General features: G+C 45.8%; 1 protein-coding gene across 6 annotated transcripts in view; it reads left to right on the top strand.

Annotated features, from left to right (window-relative positions):
- LOC135388340 (uncharacterized) overlaps window positions 1-25,634 on the top strand; it is a 74,141-nt gene that overhangs the window by 46,211 nt on the left and 2,296 nt on the right. For all 6 annotated transcript variants that reach the window (XM_064617840.1, XM_064617839.1, XM_064617837.1 and 3 more), the window contains one exon: window positions 6,091-6,237. In XM_064617840.1, the coding sequence (XP_064473910.1) occupies window positions 6,091-6,237 (147 nt within the window). The remainder of the gene's footprint in view (window positions 1-6,090; window positions 6,238-25,634) is intronic.

The following is a 25,634-nucleotide window of genomic DNA, read 5'->3' as shown; positions in this document are numbered from 1 at the left end:
GCGTTTTTAACAAATCAGGAAAACGAAAGATATAATTGTGCATGGCGGCTAGTTTCGAGTGTCCTTAGTCGTGGAAGGACCGGAAGTATTCGTGACACCGGCAGTTTTGGCGGGGGCTTGTTTATGTTTACCCAAGTATGGCGTGTATAGCCAAATGAGGCCTCTGGTGCCGGTATGTTGCGCAAATCCATTTCTGTAGCGGACTATATACACTATTTAACACTTATACAATACACTACACACTACACTATTTAACACTTAATGTGGTTACATATTTGGAAGGAAAAGGAATGATCCGGCGATGGACGTTCACATGGTCAGTACTGGTCCATTGCTCTTCAGCAGAGAAGATTGACAGTTGAAAGAGCGTCCCACGAAGTATGCGGCCCTCATCAGTAATCCAGAGTATGGTGCTGTAAAAGCATCCTCTAAGCCCGTGTTCATGCGGCATATTTCACATTGTTAGTCTCTCATGTCGGCGCAATGTTTGTAAATGTCGGCGCAGTGTTTGTCCCCATCGAGGTTTCCAAAAAGCGGATGAACACGTAGACGCTTCTATTTCCTGAAGCGTTTCATGGCCCGCACATGGTATTTCTTATGGAAAAACGAAAACACAACGTCCCCCGTCTCAACGGCGTGCAAAAGCACAACTGATTTTATTATTTCTACCATAATTCGTCCGCTGGCGCACAGATGCTCTAGACAGTACCTTGTTGTCCAGCTTTGCAGGTGTTTTCGCCGAGCTAGTCGCGCACACCTGATAATTCACAGTGGTGTGGTAGCCTTTGCGCCCTCCCTTCTGCACTATCCGTTCAGAAGACCACAAAAGCCTCTGAATATCTAGGCATCCGCTGCACCTATCGCGCGAACCAGAAATTTGCCATACGATATCCTTATCCTTTTCGGACACCCATAGAGCAGAGGTAGACGAAATTCGCAAACAGCGCTTGGAGTTGACAACCAAGTTTTAGTCTTTTCACCTCTGGAACGGGAACCCTTAGTGATGTGGGCACAATCCTCCCGTATCCATTCGAGTTTCCGGAACAACCCTCCCCTGCAGAAGCGGCTTCTCCCGTTGAAGAATGTCAACTCTTGGCCGCCAGGCCATTTCCAATTTCTCCTGTTATGACTAGTGTTCCACCTCGTCCACAACGAAGGAGACCTCATGTGGCTGTGGGTGTCCCTCCGAATGCCAATGTATTGCGCGCTTATCTGCAAAAATATGTTGTTTCACGTAACGTGAAAAAAAAAATTCTCAGAAAAAAAATTACTGTACTTTTTGGTGCACGGTCGGTGCAGGGCCAAACGCGCATGAAATGCGATATCATTACGAAGGACAAGCACTCCAGAGGCGGAAGCGGAAGAAGCGAACTTTCGGGAGTTTTAGCAGGTCGGCAGCACTATCCAAACCATACGATAAAGGAAGCTCTAAAATCGAAGCTCAACAACGACTTCAAAGGAATCGGGTGATTTATTTATCGTGTTTTCAGAAGCGTTATCGTTTTAAATTCTGGCGACCCAGAGAGTGGGTTTGTGAATACTGTATAGTGGGAGACGTAGTCCATGCAGCACACGCACATCTCGTGAACACATTCAGAGTCTATCGTATCGTTGTGCCGTTGGGTGTGGTTGGCACACATACCCATCACACATGCACGCCCATCCACACCACATTCCCCTGTCTGAAATTGAACGTCTCCTGTGCCGCTCGGCGCATACACTGGGTTTCTGCGCGCCGACGTCTGCGTTCGACTTCGGCCAGTGTGCCTATAGCGGTTCGGTTCGGCAGTACGTTTAGGCGGGTAACGAATAGCATTATGCAGCGCCACGCGTATTTTGGCCGTCGGCAGGAGCGGTAGTGTGCTTTGCCGCACGCCGTTTACTGGCCGCCTCGGCATCACGTGTCAGCCGACTCTGTGTTGAATCATTCCCCTGCATTCCAGACTTTCGGAGCGCTGCTTCCCTCTTACGGCGATGCGCTTTTCATCTCTCGGGAAGCGCAAATAAACAACACACGACGTAGCAGTCGGTTTGTTGCCGCAAGTTTTAATGCAACACCTCGCATCAGCTCTCTTATCACTCATTGTTGCACTACAAGTTGTTGAATGCACGAAAGCACAGATCACGCGGACTTAAGGCGGGGTCCCATAGCCCCGATTTGAGCAGCAGCAGCAGCAGAGCAACAGCAGCGGAGCAGCAGAGCTGCAGCGACACGAGCGGTCCCATAGCACTGGGCGAGAGCAGCAGCGCTGCCAAGCTGCAGAAATTCCCTGCTGCTCTCGTACCCGAATTTTTGGTTGCTGTGCTGCCCTGTTGCTCTGCAGCCTGAGCAGCCGGTCTCGAAAGCCAATCAGGAAGCTGGTTGCTATTGTTTTCGTTCGACGGTGTTTAGGGTTAGCAGGGCGGTGAGTGACGGCAGAAGGTTTGTTTCTGGTTGTTCTGTGATTTGATTCTGAAGACCTGGATACGCTTGTGATTGCCAGTTGTTTGGAGCGAGTGTTCAATCATCGGAACTGCGTGAAGTGCGCTTTCAGGACATAATTCAGTTCATAAAGTTCAATAAAGTGTTCGACCGAACCTACGTGATACAATCTTGTGTACCAGTTGTAGCTACATGTTCGCTTGTTTTCTGGAAAGTACTTCAAAACCCGTGACCTGATAACGTACTACAAGCACTTTCACGTCCATGCCGTGTGAAAACCAAACCGAACAAATTTCTTGTGGTCGGTATTCCAAGACCTTGCTAGGTGGTTGTAAATGAAACTGACCCTTGAAAAGGGTTAGATGGAGATAGACAACGTTCAGACAACAAAAAAAGGTTCGATAGAGATAGATAATGAACCCATTACTTGTGAAAACAGGCAGAAAGCAGTGAGTGCTAGCAGAAGGGGCCTTTGTTTTCGTTAGACAATTTTATTTCACTAAGAGCAACGTACGCATTTGACAGCCACCGTAAATCAAAATATCGAATACTATAGTAACGAGGCAATATTTATACGACAAAATCCCGTAGAAGAATCTCCACACAACACAGCAAGGACTGTTCTGCACAGCAGTAGGACGAACCTACGTTGAATGTCATGAAACTGACTACACATCAACGAAGAGTCAATCAGGTAATACGAGGCTCAGACCACCACCACACTCATCTCAAAGTTCACTTATGAGCTCCAAATCCACAATATCTCTCTCACACAAACGCCTTTCACCTAGGATTGCGTTCCTAGGTGTGTGCACTAAAAGGCTTAGCCGCTGCCTACGCCTTCGGAATGTGCGAAATGTAAACAATGACACAGTTGCCAACACGTTTTGTGTTTCCTAAGCCGCTGCTGCCGCTAATTCAAAACGAAGCTATGGGACGCCTCCAGCAGCAGAGCAGCGACAGCAGAAAGCTGCTCTGCTGCCATGTTGCCGTGTTGCTGCTGCCGCACCGCTCCTGCTTTGCTGCTGCTGCTCGCATAAAGCTATGGGACCCGGCCCTTATACTCAGTGACGCAGGACGGGCACTCAGTGTTGCTTGCAACACGTCCTTCCCGCGGCGGTTCAGAGCCGCTGCTCCTCAGATTTAAAAAAATCATTTTTCTGACGTCTGTGCCGTTCTTAGCCGAGATATTCCGTAACTGCATTTGAAACAGGTCAATAATTGTTAAAGTAACAGAAGCCTGCAACCGATTGTCTTCCGAAGTCTAAGATAACTCTCATAGTTAAAGGTGGAGATTGAAATACGATATCCAACCACAGATCGGTTTCTGTCTTACCAGTCTTTAAGAGATGTCTCTAGAAGTCGCGACTACTCCTCGACTACTCGACAACTACTCCACAACTACTCCTCCACTCACGACTACTGTACTGCTTTATCAAATTTACGTGCCGCGCAACAGTTGGGTTTCAGGGGAAGTATACTTCAAAATATTGAGCGTGGACTTTTGACTATTGGCATTTTCCTTGACTTGTCGAAGGCACTCGATTCGATTCGAAGGCATTCGAAGCACGGGTTTTTTTTTCTTTTTTTTTTCTTTGAACATTCTTCGCTGAAGGTCCCGATATGTAAAACAGTGGTTCCAAAAGCGTGCGAAGTAAAGTTAGGATGTTTATTTAAACACAGAGCGTGTGCGAATGAGCTCTTCACTAGTCAGTTCATGGCCGGTGTCCAACGGATCTTTACCAAACAAAGTTCTTAGATGGCGCCACCTGTTTACGAATTGTTCAGCCAGGGGATCTTCGTGAAACACCCGGTATACATGGTCGGACCACAAGAACGGTACACTTAGAAACGATCGAAAGTCGTTCAGGAGTTTCTTTTAGGCGTTTAGAAGATTCTTCGCGCGAGAGAGATTCTGCTCCACGATCTACAGTGAAAATACCACGTCTTTGAAACGAGCCAACAAGGACATGAAGGCGATGCTCAAAGACCCGATTCTCTAGAACTTCACAGCAGCCAAGATAATTCGTTGGAAGTACATCGCTGAACGATCATATTGGTGAGGGGGATTCCATGAACACCTGGTGACATAGGGCTCACAATAACTGGAAAACAAGTCAGCCGCCATTGTTGCGCATGATGTCTCCTGCGAGTTCCGTGCACCGTTCTGGAATGTCACAGCATAAGGTTTAAACAGTACAATACTCGTTCTTACGGAATAAGACGCAATCCCAGGACACACGATGGGAGTAGACAAAACAGACAGACCGCACACGGCGCCCAGCGGAACGAAGCAGTTCTTGGTTTGGACTGGATATCGTAGTGCCGAATGCGCCTGGCCTTCACGCATGCAAAGGCTGTGGCTGAATGTACAATATACCGATCGTGACACCTCTCGGACCTCGACGATGGGAGGAGATCTCGCTTCTTTACAGCTCCTTTGCTCTCTCCCAGCTTTTCTTCTAACCTCTCTGCTTATGACTCCTTATGGAGAAAGGATCGAGTACACGAGAGCTGCGTGGCGCTTTCATGAAGCGCGTCCACCGCAAACCCTTCGCGTGCATGGGGGACGTATTAGTGGAAAACCGAGGTCCTAGCATGTTTCGGGGGCCATGTCAAATTGACAAGGTGTTGCACGGCACACCCAACATCATAAGAGCTTGTCAGTGAAGGCTACGAAACCAGGTGATCATCCGACGTCCGGTTCAACAGCTATACCCATTGGAGTGGTGCATCCATCCGCCGGGCGGGACCTGCACACCATCATCGTATAGGCATGACCAGGAAGTAGGGAGCTGCGATCACGCCCATCATTGCTATCTCGTGGCGAATTCCATTGGGACAGCAATTCTCGCCCCGCGTTGGGTGGGATTACGTGCATGCTCCCGGCGGGTATTGCACGGGCTTGCTTTGCCAATGGAATGCGAACATTCAATGTACGATGCGCGCTCTGTGCATAACGCGTGACCCGTGTGCTTTATCGGGTTTGCTTTGGCCACGTGGGGTTCAGAAAACTGCTTCGGAAACGCACAGCCTAATTGCACACAGTGGGACACAGAACTGTTTATATACTGCGCAAGACCCGCACGACAACACGAGTAAAAAGAAAAAGAAAAGAAAGATCGAACAACACAGCCTCACTTATCGCGCGCATGCCTCCTCTGTTCTGTCGTGTTCCACTGAGGTAATCGCTGGGTCAAAAACTATTGCTCCCTGGAGCAAAAGTTTTGTCCCTGCTCCACTAATGGAACATTCAACCCATGCCCCGCTTCTGCAAATGGAACAGTTTTTGCGCTTTACCGGGTGAAATCTTTGGCCAAGCTCTGCCAATGGAATGCGCCATCAGTTCGCGTCCAGCGAGAAAGAAGGAAGTATTTTCGTCTCTGTCTCCTCGTCTCAATGCCAGCGAATACATGCGGAACGAGTTTAGAAATTGCCGCGAAAGTTGAGTTTTTCTACAAGGCTCATGCAGAAGCACGAATTTAAGCGCACAACAGTGAGCATATTCTCTACACAAAAAAATGCTCCCTGAAAAATTCATACAGTTCATACAGTTGCCGACGTTCTGAGATGGTGCTATCTATGTCTGCTATTATATGTACGTTTAAATGCGTTTGCGTCGCTGGGGTCGAAAATGCTGTTCAAGAGAGTGTTTTGCTTCACTTCAGATTTGTCAAAAAGGCTCTTACTACTATCAGTTGAACCAGTATCCTTCACAGCACTCAAAGGATATCCGCGGAGTGCAAGAACTCTCGCACAGCGAGAATTATACCAGGATACTCGCATACGACACCAACGCAACGCTAACGTTTAAGGTATGCACAAGTGTGAGTATAGAAGCTGTGAGTATAGTACATGTACATAGTATATAGGTAGTATGTCAATGTGAGTATAGAATAATAAAGTATTATAGAAACTGTGAGTAGAGTATGAAAAATACTTCATAACAGCAAGGCCTGGTCGCTCCCCGCAGATATGCCAATGATGTCCATGTGAATCGACTGTACATGGCGAAAGACTTAGACCGCCTTTTGCGCGAGACGATGTAAAGATGGACGTTATTGATACAAAGTGGACAATACAAAAAAGGAATGTCTTTGTTAACGGCAAATCATTGTACACCTAATGCGCGTACGCGGACAGTGCCACACACGCTCGTTCCTTTCGGTATCCTTCGACTGGCACTTGTGCCGTGTGGTGGCTGCCCAGACGGCTTGTACAAGATTCAGCCTTGAAGCGTATTTCAGTAGGAGTACACTTCAATGTAACTAGTTGATTTCAAGTTACAATTTGTGGAATTTGCTGTCAAACTAATAGAAACAAAGTGATGATAAAACAGATACTTGCGCTCACAAGAGGAGGAAGAGCACCAAAAGACAAAACCTAAGCGAGCGAGTCACCCCAGACTACGCCTCCTGTTTAATGGCCAAGTGGTCAATGGTCGTTATGGTCAACCGTCGAGTTGAATTAGCATCCATAGACCTCCTATCTTGCTATGACGTTGAGACACCAGTCCGCTCCTAAGGCTTCTGCTGACCCCAAGCATTAGCCAAAATGTCCTTCATTCCGAGGGTCTGTCATCTCTATCTTCTGCAGCCGAAACCACGGAACGGCGGAGTGATCGTGTATATCTTAGATGAAATGCGCATGTAGCGCCCAACCAAAACAGTCCAAGCTCATCTTTTTCTCGAGCTTCTTTTCTCTTGAAATAAATTAATGAAACCGAGTGCATTTGGAGTAACTTAAGAAATGGGTACACGTTACTGCAAGTATTTAAGTTACGATACACACATGATTGCGTGCTTGAAAATCGCCGTCATCCAACTCCCAGGCTCTCCCGAAATACAACCGCCTTTGTTTAAACGAAATAGAAACTCTGCTAATTATGAGCGCTGGTCCTCCTGCACTACATTTAACCGAACGAATATTACATGAAGCTAAATGAATGAATGATGATGCCAGCGGCGTAGCCAGAAAACGATTTCGGGAGGGGCCCTATGGGAACTTGACATGGGCGAGGAGGATTCCCCCTTGTACCCCTCTACCATTGGGGAGTAGTCCCCTAGCTTGCAATTAGTCCCCATTTTAGTCCCCTAACCATGAAATTTACTCTCCAGGACTGCAAATAGTCACTGAACTTCGCACATGACCTCCTGGATGCGACAGCCTACATAAATATAGGATCCTTCGTGAGCTCGATCGAATAAGGTTGTATAACTTAGCTAACTTAGCTGCAGCTATCCACCCACACACGGGAAAAAAATCGTTAGACGTTCTTCTTGCGAACTTGTATCTTACGCATGTCGCAAGGTTTCATATCACTCGACATGTCACGGTTGACTGTTCAAAGTATATTCATTCATTCATGTTCCCAAAAGGACTAAAATTAATACTTTTTCTTTAACACCAAGAACCCCCCCCCCCCCCCCCCCCCAGCTACGACAGTGAACAATGCCACCCACTTAGGTTTTGCTCGTCTGGGTGACTGTGAGTGAATCATATGCGTAAGATCATGTGTTGAGAGTGACTGAGCGCCTCTTGTGTTAACGGGGAGGTAGTCTGCGCCATGCCTGGAAGAGCTTTGCGAGCTCTATTCACTACTTCCAGGTTTACTCGAAACTGCTTGTACTATCGCGAGCTACACGAAAGGGAACACGCGAGCGCGTAGCAGATAGCCTCCTCTTCTACTCGCTTGGGCGCTCTGTGGCGACACATGAAAGCAAATGACGAGCTTTGCTGTGTTGCCTGTTGCCGGCAACCCCAACCTACACGTCATCGTTTTGGGATATGAGTTCCATGCTGTCAAACACGACTCTTCTGATCAGTAGTTGACAACGGCGACCTTTCTTTTTTTTATACCGGGTGTTTCAACTAAGGTGATAAAAAATTGTAATTGGCTACGTACTCGCCGGAGGATTGTCGGCCTTTCGGCAATTACACTCTAAAAACAGAGCTTCACCGCATAGCACACTGTGCGCCAACCATTGCTACGAATGATAGGGTTATCGCTTTTGATTCGAGGAGAGAGGGGGGCGTACGCCTTTTTGTGGCAATTTGGATATATGGTAATTACCACAAAAAGGCGTACGCCTCCCCTCTCCTCATATCAAAAGCGATAACCCTCTATCGTTCGCGACAACGATTGGCGCACTACGTGCTATGCGGTGAAGTTCTGTTTTTAGAGTGTAACTTCTGGAAACTTTTGCCACCACTGAGGAAATGCTTTGGACAATTTTTAATTGCGGGAATTTATTTTTTCAATTGAACTTTGAAAATTACCAAACGAATTTCACTTTTTTTTTACCAAAATATGAAGTTCTCCACGGATAACCAGACCCGACCAAAGCTATGCACAGTATCGCAACAAAATTAGTCTAAAAAATAGAATAGAAAGCATTATCACTGAATGCGTGGCTAATATCTTGGAAATTGCAAATAGCGTCCACGCGGATGAAGCGGTGTAGTCCTGCTACTTTCTGTTGCAAAAATCTCTTTTTTCAGGCGCACAGTGCCAGATCGATACACTTAAAGGATGCCTAATCAGATGGACAGCATTTTACATAGACGACGGTACTTGCACATGCATTCGCAGGGTGAATCGATCGGAAACCGAACTGAAACATGTCGGGAATAAGTCTGCCAGCCTTGCTCTGTCCGCGCTCACAGAAGTGTACCAGTTAATCCACAACAGAAAGGCAATGTGTCACTACACAATTCTACTACCAGTAAGCAGGACTACATTTCCTTTTCAAACCACAACCAAGCATACAGGCACCATTCTGCGTACGCTCCTTCTCCACTTCTCACACGTTTTGTGGTGGCCCGTGGACGACGACGACGCGCCTCTGCTGCTGTGCGCTACAGCACCTGGCGGCCAGTTCTACCGGCACCGTCCTAGTGTGAGGCCACGAACATCTGCCGCTGGGATATTCCATCATCGCCGATCAGGACTCATGTAGAACACCACCTCCTCTACATTTGGTGACCCGGACAACGAACACCATGCTCGGTGTAATGCAGGCATTCACCATCCTAGTTTTTTCGGCAAACCAGCAGCAAACTACCTTCTGGCAGGCAAGTCGCACACGGACCGCAGTTCCACCGGGAACCCGCAGGTAGATCACAGCAAGAACAGTTTACGGCCCCCATCTGCTTCATGATGGTCCTAACCGGCACTTCTCTGGCGACAACCAGCATTCACGCTTTTGCACCTCTCGCGGTACTGCCGCCCACTCAGCAACAATCACTCAACGCAACGCAGCGCACTCACTCAGCAACAATCAACGCTCAGCAACGATCACTCAACGCTATACTCAACGCACTCAATGAAATCAGCAGCCACTGAAGTCAATTAGCAACCACTCAGCACTCACACCTCATCTTTGGAACCCGCCCGGAACGCAGCGCTTTTGTTCCGCCATCCTGCTGCTGCTGCATCAACTGCCACAATCACATGCCGTGTGTCCAGTCGTCAATCATCCACGAGTCGTCCTTATTCTCCTTTTTGTGGTATCGACGCGGACCTCAACCGCATACACCGCTCCGCGTCTGAGTGGGGGAGCGATGTGGTGGCCAGTGGACGAGGACGACGCGCCTCTGCTGCCGCGCGCTACAGCACCTGGAGGCCACTTCTACCGGCACCGTCCGAGCGTGAGGCCACGAACATCAGCCCGCTGGGATTTTCCATCATCGCTGGTCAGGAATCATGGTGAGGGACACCACCTCCTCTTCCACTTGTTCAATTTTTACTGCTCACGTGGAAAGGGATATGTTGGGCGCTTGCTTAATCACATATTCGTCCTGTAGAGCTACACAACTGGCCTACGCCATTTGTGCCTCATTCGTCCGCGTGGCGCTTCCTCTCTTAATACGAGACGCCGCAGCACGTGCATGGGGCGCTAGCCGCGCACTCACAAGGACAACTGCGCTTTAACTTGTTAAAAAAAGACACTGAAAGCATACTTACTGTACGTCCTCGTTTGACTGCTAGCTGATAATTTGCGAAATTCATGATATGGAGACCAATGTGTCCTCGTTCGGGGATTGAACTTGAACTCTTATGCTGTCTGCTTTTATGACCAACCCTTTTGTTGCTCACCGGTTACCGCTATTATTTTTCCCGGTTCTGCTCCGGTTCGGGTTCAACAGTGTCATGAAAATTTAGGTTCGGTTACAGTTCTCGCTCGGGTTCGGTTCGACACCCTGGCCGCAAGGCGTAGCCGTAAGTGAGGGACGAGGCTATCAGCTAAATGCCTCCCGTGTTTCCTTTCATAAAGCTCACGGTAGTACAGTTTGTGGCTTACTTGTCGGGAATTGACAGCTTGCGGTTTATCCTGTCTGAAATCTACAGGTGTTCCACGAATGTTTCTTTCGACTAATAGACACGTACGGCATGCTACCCCGTACGTCTTTACAAGGCGAAAAAAACAAGCCTGCATATTGCAAGGCCTGAGCAGTATGTGGCTTATGAGAAACTACATTCCCCGCCAGGGCTGCGCCGCAGCCGCGAATTTTTCCGGGCGCAATAACTGTGCGAGTACCTCCGGTGGGTAGCGCGTGGGGTGAGGACTGCCCGTGCGCTTACCGGTGGGCGGCGCGTGTGCGGAGGGCTACCCGTGCGCTTACCGTCGCACATTTTCCAGCTGGGCCAACTTCTTTCGTCGCGCATTGGGTGGCGTGTGGGCCGTTTACATGTAATTTATAGACATGCAAGGAAGAGTCATACGCAAAATGTATTTATTAATGCCAGTGGTGCTGGTAATTGTGCCAATTCTGTTGCTAACCTGTGTGGAGGAGAAAAACCCAGCCAAAAACCTGAAACGGAAGAAACACAAGACAATACGATTGATACAATAAAGAATATACTTACTCATTACCGGTATGATGTAATAGCATTGAAGAGGTATCACAGAAAGAATTAAAGCAAGTGCATACAATAGTTTTTATTGTTGGTAATCATACACACACACACACACAAGTTCTCAATGAATTGGAATTAAAATATATATCACAACACGCGACTGTTAATCAAAGAAGATGTTCATAATCAATATGATAACAAGCAAAATTACAACTTTCAACAAGTCCGAGATTGCTATACATGACCACCATCATTGTGATACTAGCAATTCCCCACGGCCAACATTATCTTATAGTGGGGTTTTAATTTCAATTAAAATTACAAGTGCTGATAGATTGCGATCAAATTGCGAACACAACAGAGACACTGAAACACCATGGGCACACAGGGGCACGACCCGAACACAAGAAGGATCAAAACATTATCTTTTCTATATAAAAGGATATCAGGTTTAGTTAAAGAAGATATTCTTAATCAATATGAGTACAATCAAAATTCTAACTTTTATTATAACAAGTCTGAGATTCCTATACGTCACCAATATCATTGCGACACTGACGTTAGTGGGGTTTTAATTTAATTAATCAACATTATCATGCAGGGGGGTTTTCTTATTAAGCGCTGAAAGGAATTTCGAGCACAACAGGGAAGCTAACTTGCATGTCACACACACTAACATGACACAACTTTTAGTTAATTAATTTCTTTTTAAATAACTACTTTCATGCAGCTATCCACACTAACGCACAGAAAAGACATACAATACTATAACGAACCAAGGCGAGGTGTCTCCTGATTTTTCCACCTTGAGCCCGGGTTGGGGTAACTCTGTCTCTTTCACATTCTTTCCTGGAAACGGGTGTGGGATGCTGTCTCTCTTGGCCGCTTGTCGGCCAAGTTTGTACAGAGGCGATATTTTTTTATTGAACATAGAGAGAAAGTCCAGATTATTCAATCACAGAAACGATATTCAATCAAAAACGAGAAACAAATTTAAGTACATCAAATTTTTTATGATAACATTGCAACATAAAGTTCTACATGCAGCAGCCACAAACAAACAACACGAGCATTCACCTGAAGTGCGGATCAATGTAAAAGTTTTGTATAAAGGAATTCATCAGACACAACTCAGAAATACATAATAGATAATTGAGGCTTTCCCAACACAGAGAATACTCGACTCAAGATCATTATATTTATTAATATCAATCAAGTGAACATCTGAAACAAAGAAAAGCCAATAGCTAATTCAGGCAATACTTTTCTAAGCAAGCAAGAAATATTATGCTAACATCAACGAAACAATCATCAATCAAAACGTGAAGCATATTTAATAACCTCCAACTGTTTATGATAACTTTGCAACAGAAAATTCTACATAGATCAACTACGTAGAAATATGAGGCTTCCCCAACTCGAACAACAACTTTATTTTCGACCTTGGAGAGTGGGGAGTTTCATCTCCACAGGCGATACTCTACCCCATTGCTGGATGGAATAGGGGGAATAAAATAACGAGCACCTTCACAATAACGATCGAACTCGAAAATTCGAATCAATATCACTAGTTTTTGTTAATGTCAATCGAGTGAGTAAATGAAACAAACAAGCCAATAATTAACATCTTTTTCGTTAACATACGAGGGGGGGGGGTTCAATACGAAAAGGGAATCCGAACGATCATAAACTTTCCCCACTCCCATCAAGGCTACGCACGCAGGGTAGACATATTCACATCGAGTGGGGACTTGTACACAGAATCATTGAAAGTACTCTTTTTTCTTACACATCAGATTTTTTGTAATTCAGTTTGCATAATTCTCATGGCGACACGGGCGGGATTTTAATTACTTTCTAAACCTGATAGCCTATGGAAGGCCAAGAAAATTGCTATCGATACGTCACACAATTTTAACCAATAAAATGAGCACAGGTATGCTTTAATTAAGTGTAGAAGCATACTGGAAAACAGAGCAAACAATTAATCTACATCGAAGAGATGGACGGATTTTGCACACGTTACCACAAGTCACGGGAGGATGTGATAAAAATTGCTTTTAAAAAGAAGAGCCTCGAAACGGTTTAAACATTATCGGTGTCATAGACATGGCCGTATTCGGAGATATGGTAGAAATTACAGAATTGAAGGTGCAAGAATTTGTATGCCGCATCAACAACAGTTATAAAAACATATGCACATCAAGACCGGAAGTACCACTGGGATTGATGGTGGGGTGTTTAAGGTCGGCTGATGAAGAATTGAAATATTCGTCACCAGATGCAATCGTAATCATAGCAAAGGGCATCGCATTCATCAAGAAAGCAGTCAGATCAAATTATTATATACTAGCGGTGTATATCGCGCGATTCATTATGGATTTGGTGAAATTACATCTAACTATTGTCAGGGGAAGTACAAACAGCAAAACAATCTTATCACGCGATATGTTCCTCTTCCTCGACTATGCAATCTACCAGTTCTTGCAATGATGTCGAATGAGCAGGAGTTTAATATTATACGAAGTCTGATGTGTCATCACTTATTGACACTCAACGACAATATCAACTGTGGTGGACCACCGGACGATTTGCACCTAATACTCTTGTATGCCATTCAATAATCTTCATACAAAGAAAGGAAACATAAATAAGAGATTGTACAAGTTCGTCGCAACAAAGTGCAAGTTACTGAAGCGGTACAAGTACGTCCTTCTCATGCCGATTGCATTAACCGATTCAAGAAACCCATCATAAGGAACAACTATACGATGCATTCTCAGTTCATCAATCAAGACAACAAACGAAAACTTCAGAGTTTGGAGTAGGACAGTTGTTCCTTTATGAAGATAAACAGGCATATAATTGAAATAATAAGTGTAATTTCTTTTGTCATCTACCGAATCTACGCATCGCAATGAAAACAGATGATGGTTGCTAACTGGAAACGTATATTCCACACTACGTGCAAGAATTATAATATGGAATCAGAGAGGACTGCCAAAGAGCTTTCTAGCCGACTATAGTCTGTACAGAAGATATTCCAAGTACCGGGGTTTGCCATTTTATTTGAACTTTCCGCACCCGTAGCACAACACATTAAAAAAACAGCAACTTAGAAAGTAGACGTTGTAACGTTTCGAAGCCCACGCAGGATTCATCTTCAGAACAGAAGACTGTCGACGTCCGTCAACTCTTTTTAAACAGCGGTCTATATCTCCTCGGGAGTGGCCCTGGGTGTTTATTCATGCAACCTGTTGTTGTTTTAATAAACCATGACTCAATGTTCCGTCGTACCCCCCACCGACCTTCACGGGCTAAGATATCTGCTCAAGCAGCACAATGTACTGAAAGTCAAGTGCAATGGGGGTGGACGGGTAGGTGAAAGGCCTTGAACATACCTGTGAAACTAAAGAACATTGATAGGACACATACCGTGCACCCCCATTGCACTCGACTTTCAGTACATTGTGCTGCTTGGGTGGTAACTCCAACCCAACCGCATGCCCCTTCCTTTCCACGTGTTCACACAGCTCCGTAGGTTTATCTGCATTCTTTTCAATGTCGTATCTATGTTCTTTCATCCTAGTTTTCACTTTACGGCCCGTTTCACCAATGTATGTCATAGAACAATCATGGCATGAGACACGGTAAACAACACCTCTTTTTTTCCATCAATTCTACTTCATCTTTGGGATGGCTTAGTGAACTCTTCAGGGTGGTCTTAGGCTTGAACGCCGTCCTGATGTACATAAGCTAAAATGCGCCTGATGGGCTCTGACACCCCCTTTATGTATGGTAGCTTGACAAACAACTGTTTGCCCTTGGCCCCTTCGTCACGTCGGCGGTTTTCTAGTACTCTATTATGTACGTCATAAATAATGAAAAATTGATAACAATAAAATTAAGCAAGAAATGCTCTTTGGTGTATAGTTTTCATTTTTACCTTATTACGAGCTAAAAACCTCCAAAATTAATGTATACCCATAGTAATTAGAATTGTACACTCCGCCTGCACATTGTGCTTCAAAAATCACTAATTTGTATCGCGACATTCTGGCAATAGGCTCCTTTCAACATATGTTGACAAAATAAGATGTAGGCTTTCTTTCAATTAAGCATTTGTCAAATATGATAAGTTTTTCCAAAGTATTATTGATCCTTTTTGTAAACAAAAATTGATGCACCATGTCTCCGAATTTCATTCACCGATTGTTCCCCCGTAAATTATACCCTTCGGTCGTTGAAGTTGTACAGACTACAGTCGGTTAGAAAGCTCTTTGGCAGCCCTCTCTGATTCCATATCATAATTCTTGCACGTAGTGTGGAATATTCGTTTCCAGTTAGCAATCATTGTTCTCAGTCTGTTTGTATCATACTACATGCGATCAAAAATCAATCTGTTTTCATTGCGATGCGTAGAATTTGGTATCGTGATGATAGAAGAAATTTCACTTATTATTTCAGTTATATATACTTGTTTATTTTCATAAAATACAATTGTCCTATTCCACACTTCCAGTTTTCGTTTGTTGTCTTGACTGAAGAACTGAGAATGCACATATAGTAGTTCCTTATGATAGGTCGCTTGAATCCAGCATTGATTAATGCAATCGGCATGAGAAGGACGTATTTGTATCGCTTCAGTAACTTGCACTTAGTGGCCACGAACTTGCGTAATCTCTTTTTGATGTTTCCTTTCTTTGTATGATAATAATAATAATTGTGTGTTTACGTCTCGAGACAACTGAGATCATGAGCGACGCCACAGCGATCGGCCTGTGGATTGCTTTTGCCCACCTGAGGGTTCCTTAACGTGCGACGAAAGTTCACCACACGGCACCCCGTATTTAACGTCCCTTAACTCCCTTAACGTCTTAGATGTGATTTCAACAAACCCATAATGAATCGCGCGCTATACACCGCTTGCAAATGATAATTTGATCTGACTGCTTTCTTGATGAATGCAATGCCCTTTGCTATGATTACGATTACATCTGGTGACGCATACTTCAATTCTTCATCAGCCAACCTCAACAACTCCACCATCAATCCCAGTGCTCCTTCCGATCTTGATGTGCAGATATTTTTATAACCGTTGTAGATGCGGCATACAAATTCTTGCACCTTCAATTCTGTAATTTCTACCATATCTCCGAATACGGCCATGTCTATGACATATCGAAAAGCAGCGATAATGGAATCGTTTCGAGGCTCATGTTTTTCAATGCAATTTTATATCACATCCTCCCTTGACTTGTGGTAAAGTGTGCCAAATTCGTCCATCTCTTTGATGTAGAATAATTGTGTGCTCTGTTTTCCAGTGTGCTGTACATGTAACTAAAGCATATCTGTGCTCATTTTATGTAATGTTCTAGGGGGCTTTCTGCTTACACTACTTTTTTCTGTTCTTAACCTCTTCTGTTCCTTCTCTTCTCTTCGTCGTCTGCACTCTGCATCCTCCTCGGCTTTAGGAATCATCCTTTCGTGGATAAGGAATGACGTTGCTTATCGCTGCCATCTCTCTTTTTGCGTGGGCTCCTATATAACCAATGGCTTTTAAGATGCCTCCTTGGTGGACCGTCTTCCATACGACGAATGGGCCGCAGAATCCGGCTCGAGTTCCTGGTAGACCCTGCCGGACTAGCACCTGTTCCCCCACTCTAATGTCCGGTATCTTTGTATTTCGACGTTTGTCTTCATGCGACAGCGGTATTATTCTTCTTCCTGTGCGGATTGCCGCCGCTCCTTTAAAGTGACGTGGTCGGTGACTCCTAGCTGCTCATCCGCGGGGAACACTGCTGTGTTCTGCTGGAAAATGCAAATGGAATGCAAATGCAAAATATGGACTGCACCCAAGTGCTGCAGCCTGGGACCGATTGTGGTGACGCACTGCTGCTTCCAGCGCGCACTTCCACCCTGCTCTAAAGTCATGGTATACAGGTATGTATTGTTTCAAGTCTCGGATTACTCTCTCTGCCAGACCGTTGGCTGCAGGGTGGTACGGAGTTGTGGGTCGGAGTTGTATCCCTCGCTGTTTGGCCCATTCCTTGAGTCGGCGACTTCTAAATGCTGGCCCATTGTCCGACACAATAACTTTGGTAGTCTTGAACATCTCGCGTTCCATGAATGTGATGACGCAGGCGGAATCCTCTCTCCCGGGCCGCGCTGCTACCGTGCGTGTGCACTGGTCAATGGCTACCAAAAACGCCTGTGTACGCGCGGCGCCTTCTCCCCTCTTTTTGACCGCTGCGAAATCCAAATGGATTGTCTCAAAAGGTGTACTCGAGTGAATAGGTAACATCATGGTATCCGTTGCCTGACGGTACTTCGCTTTGTACTTCTGGCACATTGTGCAGGATGCCACGCACTTGCTTACGTCTGTCCTCATATTCTTCCATGTGAACCTTCCGGATATCTTACTATATTTTTTATTTATTTTATTTATGCAAATACCTCAGATGCCCGCGAGGGGCGTTACATGAGGGGGGTGTGAACGAATAATACAATAAGAACTATACATCACATAATGAATATATTAAAATAAACTAGCACGCGAGGTTACATATGTTCAGTAACACACAAACAAAATAATACAAGTAAATAAGACACACTTTATAATTCAAAAAAGGAACACAACTGTCTACGAAATGCAGAAACATCAGAGATGGTGGCGATGGATTGGGGAAGGTCATTCCAAATGTCAGTAGCATGTGGAAAGAAGGAATGGAGAAACTGGGATGAACGACAATGGGTATGCTCAACTTTGCATGTGTGATCAGTCCGGGCGGAGACGTAGTGTGCTGGTGCAACGAAAGAAGGTCGAATGGCTTGATTGAAGTAAAACTTGTGAAAGAGACCCAAACAAAAGTATCTTCTACGAAGTGCAAGAGGGGAAAGATCGATGGATGATTTTAACAAGGTAATACTAGACGGATATGAATAGTTAGACAAAATAAAACGGGTTGCACGATTTTGAATGGACTCGAGAAGATCCGTAAGAGTTGAGTGGTAGGGATCCCATATGCTGCAGGCATACTCTAGTTTGGGCCTAATTAGGGTTAGGTAAGCAAGACGTTTGACGTCTGGGGGAGCAGGCCTAAGGTTACGACGTATGAAGCCAAGTTTACGATTTGCATCCTTTACAATGGTATGAACGTGATCTGACCAGGAAAGATTTGATGAGAAACTAAGCCCTAGATACCTGTAGTTATCAGAAGTGTTGACAACCCATTCGTCAATGTGGTATTGATAGGTGAGGGGGGACCTAGAGCGAGAAAATGGAACATGGCAGCACTTGGAAGCACTTAAGGGAAGACGCCAAAAGGAACACCAGTTGGAAATTGACGCAAGGTCTTGCTGAAGGGTTATTTGATCTGAACGGGATTTAATAGCACTGTATAATACGCAATCATCGGCGAATAGCCTGATGCAGGATGAGATGGAGTGCGGGAGGTCATTTATAAATATAAGAAATAGAAGAGGACCAAGAACAGAACCCTGGGGTACACCCGAAGAATATATATATACACATATGTTCTCCATCGTGGCCTCCTGAGTCTGGTCTGTCGTGATAACGATCGAGAATTGTTGAGACAAGCGTATCAGGTACTCGTAGTATGCCATTTTGTGAGTGCAATTCTTCATATGGTTCCGATCGCTTAATGTAGTTTACTGATTGCCTTGCTGGAGAGATTGCCAACCTCGAGATGGCATCTGCATCAGTCAGATCTGCCGCCTGTCGGTGAAAGGCTTGGAAATCGAATTGTTGGGGTTCGTAAATCCATCTCGCAAGCCTTCCTTAGGGTTCCGACAAGGCTAGAAGGCAAGTTCAACGTGGTGTTCATTGCAGCCAAAACAGACACACACTCAGACAGAGAACACACAACACCAACTGCAACTTGAACCAACTACCCCAGCTTGCCACCCTTGTAGAAGGCAAGACAAGGCCTGGTTGTCGGTGTAGAGGAAGAATCTTTAACCCAAAATATAGGGACGAAAATATCGCACGACTAGCAGTACAGCAAGTGCTTCCTTCTCGGTCCTCGAATAACATGTTTCACTATTGGAGAACTGTGTGAGTGGTATCCAATAACACTTAGTTGTTGGCCCTTCGGTTTGTCTTTACGTCGGTGGTACAGGACGGCTCCAGTCCCGTAATGAGATGCATCAGTCTTCAGTTCGAAGTCCAGGGCGAAGTCCGGTAATGCAACACGACGAGCAATTAGGCTAGTTGGTGCGAAAGCATAATGAAGTAAACACGGCGCAAAAGACAAAGGGACGGAGGAACTAGCCCATTTGCTCGTCGTGTTCCTCTGTCCCTTTGTCTTTTGCGTGGTGTTTACTTCATTATGCGTCCGGTAATGATAGTACCGGGTCGGATGATATCCGTCGAATGAGTTCCTGTAACGTGCATTCACACTCGTTGGTCCACAAGAATGGAACATTGCTCGTGTCAATTGCGTCAGACACTTTGTGAGAGTAGCATTTCCTGAGATGAACGCTCGAAAATGTCCAGCTAGGCCGAGAAAGACCCTCATCGTGGGGTTTCTCGAGATTCCCTATCCGCGCCACTGATTCCTGCTTTGTAGTCTTCGTGTTTCCGTCCAGCCCTAGGAAGGCTACTTTATCCTTGAAGAAGACGCTGTTCATGAAATTAATTTTCATTTTCGCTGTGTATAGGGCCTCCAAAACTTCCGCGAGGTGTATGCGATGTTGCAATTCGCATTTGGAATAAATTATAATGTCATCGATGTACACTGCACGGAATTGATCGAAAGGTCGCATACTTCATCCATGATGTTCATGCCCTGGAGTTCTTCCACCCAAACGGCAACCGGTTATATTCGTAGAGGCCGAAGGGGGGTCACGAAGGCCGTGTACATTTTGTACTCCTCCTGGAGAGGTATTGGCCAATATCCCTTCTGCAGATCGACGCACGAAAACACGGTTCTGCCACATGTTGGTAATTGGTAATTGGGTGTTCACGTCGCGAGACAACTGAGATCATGCAGCCACATGTATCACTAATGATATCCTCTATATGTTCGGCATCGGATATGGGAAGAGGTCAGTGTTCCGGTTGACGAGCTGGTAGGCTGTACATAATCAATACGTGCCGTCTTCCTTCGAAGCGATGGTGATCGGTGACGCGAAGGATGAGGTGGACGGTCGTATGATGTTAGCATCTAGCCTGGACTGTAGCTCTCTTCTCAACCACACCTTTCTACCTCTCGATAGGGGATAGGGCTTCCGCAGGATAATGGTTGTGTCGCACAGTGCGAATGGTACGGTGAAACTGGAGATAGGAGGGGGACATGTGTGTAGGCACTTCAACTCTGGGTACAATGTCACAACATCGTCGGTACACATCGGCTGCCTTACTCAGTGTAGCGCTGTGTGCACGGCTGGCTGATATTCATGTACGACGACCTTGTCATCCCAGTAAAGGTCCGAATACATTGCTTTCATGTGGGGCGGGATAGGAGAAAGTCATGTTCTACTCCCTCCATCACCAGTGCGTCCACTTGTATGGCATATTCTTGATACTCGATCGTCGCAGTCATCCATTCTCTCAGTAGCTTTGTTGACCCGTCGTAGGCCTTAATTTGCACGGGCTTCCCACAGAAAATAGCGTCTTCGCCTGCCACTCGCCTGTTGATGATACTAATACTAGCTCCGGTGTCCACAAGCGCCTCTTTGGGTTTGTCCTTGAGCAGGACGGTAATGCGAAGAAGGTTCTGATTGAATAAGTCTCATTGTTGCTTTCTGGGTCAGGCTGCCAACCCGCGTTTATTCGTTTTTTTGAATCCCAGACGAGTCATGGGCCCCCTCTAAGTCGTCGTCCGTGTACAACTGGTGTGCAGTATCCACCATGCTTAAGGCTTGGTTTTGTTGCCACCACGAGAGACGTCCAGTTACTCCCCGGCCGCCGGACGACGACGGTTGGGGATTGTCAGATATGGCAGTGGTCTGCTCAGGCAGAGTTCCTTGAAGCAGGAGAGTAGTTCCGTCACCGTGGTGGGTCCCCTCGTCTGCACCTGCTTCTGTAGGTCACGGGGTAGCCCATGTATGACTAGAGGGACCATCGAGCTCTCTTGGAGGTTGCTGTCTGCCATCTGTAGCAACCTCCTTTTTCCGTAAAAATACTCTAGAGGAGTGCCAGATCGGTGCTTGTAGAAGATATCTTTATCCCATCTGTCAACGGCATTTTCTTGAAAGGCCACAAGAAAGTTTTTTTTTTCATACTTCCCAGGTGTCCGTCCCCTTCACAAGATTGTTCAATTCGTACTAGCTTTTCGCCATTTTCGTTAGGAACAACTGAAGATTGGTCACCTTGTGAACGTCCGCTATCCGGTAGTTCTTTGTACAGGCGTATTCATAAAATCGAAGCCAAACCTCAGGACTCGTTCAGGACCTGTCGAACATATGAGGCTTCATGAGCTCAAATTATAGGCTTGGGGATTTCAATGGCTGAAGCCATGCTGCGGAGCAGCTCTAATTGTTGCCGGGACTGCTCTTGCTGTATTGAAATCATCCTCATAAGGAGCCCATTGGTCGTTTCTTCTGTCGAGCCTGTCCCTGTTGCCTGCCGTGTAGCCTCCAGTATCTGAGCGTCGAACTCGCACATTTTCATGTTAATTTTGATGCTTCCTCTCTTGAAGATCTCATCGATGCTCCGCTTACTCTTCGATGCGAGATACTGGATGCGCTCCTGTGTGCTGACAAGTTCGGGTAAGGCGACAGGGTCTTCACCATCCAACTGGTAGCTGTCTACAGTAAAGCTGTCGCCGAAATCTCTCCTCCACATCCTGTCGACCGCGCCAAAATGTAATGTTCTAGGGAGCCTTTTGCTTACACTACTTTATTCTATCCTCATCTCTATCCTCATCCTCCTCTCTACCTATTTCTTTCCTTCTTCTCTTCTCTTCGTCGTCTGCCTGCTTCATTTTATTGGTTGAAATTGCGTGACGTCTCGATAGCAATTTCCTTGGCCTTCCATAGACTATCAGGTTTAGAATGTAATTAAAATCCCGCCCGTGTCGCCATGAGAATTATGCAAACTGAATTACAAAAAATCTGATTGTAAGAAAAAGTGTACTTTCAATGATTCTGTGTACAGGTCCCCACTCCATGTGAATGTCAACCCTGCGGGCGTAACCTTGATGGGAGTGGGGAAAGTTTATAGGCTTTCGGATTCCCTTTTCGTATTGAACCCCCTGTATGCTAACGAAAAAGATCACTCACACCACTTGCTTAGAAATTGATTCCCTGGATTAATTATTGGCTTGTCGTTGTTTCAGGTATTCACTCGATTGACATTAACAAAAACTAGTGATTTTGATTCGAATTTTCTCTCAGTTGCGAAAGCCTAATATTTCTGTATGGTTGATCTATGTAGAATTTTCTGTTGCAAAGTTATCATAAACAGCTGGAAGCATAGCTGGGCGTCCTCACTTATGAGGACCCTCATGAAGACGCCTCACCCTCACCTCACGACGATGAGGTGAGGGTGAGTGAGGCCAGACCACGCTGAATGTTCCTCACCAAGACAGTCGTGAGGCATTGTCCCTCATGAGGCCCACCGTGAGGGCCCTCATGGGCCTCACGGATGAGGTCGTGAGGCTCTTTGTGAGGAACCTCACGGATGAGGCCATGAGGAGTTTCGTGAGGAACCTCATGGATGAGATGATGGGTTCGGGCTCCTCTTTGCTGATGCCCAACACTAAGGAGCAGTCTAGAGGCCCACAACTTTGTTTTTGTTTTTGGTCAGTATGGAATGTTAGGCGGCCGAAAACAGTTTTCCCACAATTAGTCCAACCGTAGCGAAATTGGGACGCCTGCAATAGCTCCCTGAACCTCCCGTGCGCGAAACACCCTCCTTCGCCTTCACAATAGACACGTGATGAGCGCCACCAAGCGCGTCACTATGGGACGCAAGTGGTAAGGACGCTCTTCATTGGACCTGGGATCACATGATCGAGGTGAGCAACACCGCGCAGGCCGGAGCGTCTGCTACCGCTTCGGAGACGCCATGCGTTCTCGGGCTACGTGATGTCCGAAACGGACGGTTTGAAGGCTGTCCACGACACAACCACGATTTTTTGGGACCGCAGGCACCACGGGAAGAACGAGTGGTGCAGCCCGAAATTAACTGCGTCTTGTACGGCGAAAACGCCGTGCTTCCCGACAGTGTGCAGCCTGTCCGACCGTTTTCACCGCGTAGTTGGTTCAGTGGCTAACAGGTGGCGCCACAATACCGCCGCCATCAGTGCCGTGTATGCCAAAGGGAGTCTGGCCATTAATGGGACCTGCCTATACCTGAGGCTCCACCCACTTTTTGAAGTATCTAGCCAATCACAGGTCGAAATACAGTTGTCTATTGTTACATCCATCCAGTACTTATACCTTACCCTTATTTACTGGGCGTTACCATTTTGGAGAAAATTGATGGATTTGGATTGCAACGGATATCACTGGTGACAGACCAAAACGACGGATTTTGCGCCCACTTTTATCAACGCCATCTGCACAGAGAGAGGCATGTTGGGAAGGCTCAGAAATGCAGAAATGGTTGCTGGCAGAAGTGATTGGCCAGGATGGCGGTACAACCGCTTCTTCGTAGCAGACGACAGCCGGTATGAAGTTTTATATCACGCAATGTAAGTACATTGAATCAAAAAAGCAGCAAAGATGTATGTATAAATAAAATGCAATTATATAATGTAAATCCTACGTGTAAAAGTCGTCCTTCTTGCTATTTTCCTGGTATCACAATCTTAACTAGGCCTAACGTTAGCGACGAAACATCCCATTTTCACGTAAATAATGATGGCGGAGCGAAAGTTGAAGCTGATTTTGCAGATGCGTACATGAGGATATATACTCACAGTATGAAATTAAAGTAGTCCGTGAAAATTTTTTTGTCACAAAATCTCCGCTTCGCCGTTCCAAGCACCATCCTCCATCTTGGAGAAAATTTGGTGTCATGGCAGCTCCCATGGAAAACGGTAACCAATGAAATGCGCCTAAGTTTGATTGACAGGTCGAGCCTCTTTTTTAGGCTCCTCCTAATGGCCAGACTCCCTTTGGCATACACGGCACTGGCCGCCATCGCTTGCTTTCTGCTACTGTGAATTCTGAGATTGCACAGAAGCAACGAATATATTACTCTTGTGATCGTAATCTTATCTTCTCAGGCTGCATATATGGCTTTGTTTTTTCTTAGAAAACGTGATATAAATCACATAAAGAATAGAAGTCAACAAGAAACAGCTCGCAATGTTCGTATCAGACGGTTTTTCCTACGAACGAATGAGGGGCTCTCTACCACAAACATCACAGTAGAGTGGGCGAGGTCTGCAGTTGGAGCGCTCCGGCCAGTCACCGCGGCAGCGATTTTCCAAATTAATTGCACCGTGATGAAACAACTTTGGACAGAAATATTTTGTGGGAATGCTTTTCACATACTGCTTTACAAGATGACAGCAGCTTTTGGCCATGTTAGATACCACTTTAATGCTCCTTTAAACCTCACTGTGACAGTAACAAACTGTTACCAAGTTTATCCAAGCACCGCACGAAACCCTATAAACAGTTTAATGGCGCGCAGTATCATTAGTGCCAACTACTGACACAGTAGTTCAACGCCGACGTGTCATGTGAACATGACAGAGAGTTCTTTTGAGGCTCATGTGCCTACTAGTGAATTGAAGACACGTCGGGCCATGACGGTATTCACGAGGCGAGGGCTCGTGAGGATGAGGGGTCGTGAGGCCATGAGGGCCCTCATGAGGTAAGGGCACGATGAGGACTCGTAAAGCCACGTGGGTCCTCATTAGGCGAAAGTACGTGAGGCGCCGTGACAACATGAGGGCCCTCATGAGGTGAAGATACGTGAGGCCATAAGGGTTGTAAATAGCCTCATGAGGTAAAGGCATGTGAGGATGAGGATGATGAGGCCTCTCGGGGTTCCCGATGTCCTGAGGTGAGGTTTGTGAGGGCAAAATTTTAAAATGGAATGTGAGGGTGAGGGCGACTGAGGTTTAGTTACTGGTGAGGAAAATTTGGTGAGGGTGAGTGAGGCCAACAAAGTCTGTGCTTCGTGAGGTGAGGATGAGTGAGGCCGCAGGAAAATGCCCACCTGTGGCTGGAAGTTATTAAATTTGTTTTGATTGAGGATTGTTTCGCTGATGTTAGCATAATATTTCTGGCGTGCTTAGAAAATGATTGCCTGAATTAATTATTGGCTTGTCTTCGTTTCAGATGTTCACTTGATTGATATTAATAAATATAATGATCTTGAGTCAAGTATTCTCTGTGTTAGGAAAGCCTCAATTATCTATTATGTAT

Source organism: Ornithodoros turicata, chromosome 3, assembly GCF_037126465.1.
Source record: "Ornithodoros turicata isolate Travis chromosome 3, ASM3712646v1, whole genome shotgun sequence".
In the NCBI taxonomy this organism is placed as follows: domain Eukaryota; kingdom Metazoa; phylum Arthropoda; class Arachnida; order Ixodida; family Argasidae; genus Ornithodoros; species Ornithodoros turicata.
Note: the sequence above shows the minus strand (reverse complement) of the source record. Positions and strands in the feature narration are given on the sequence as shown.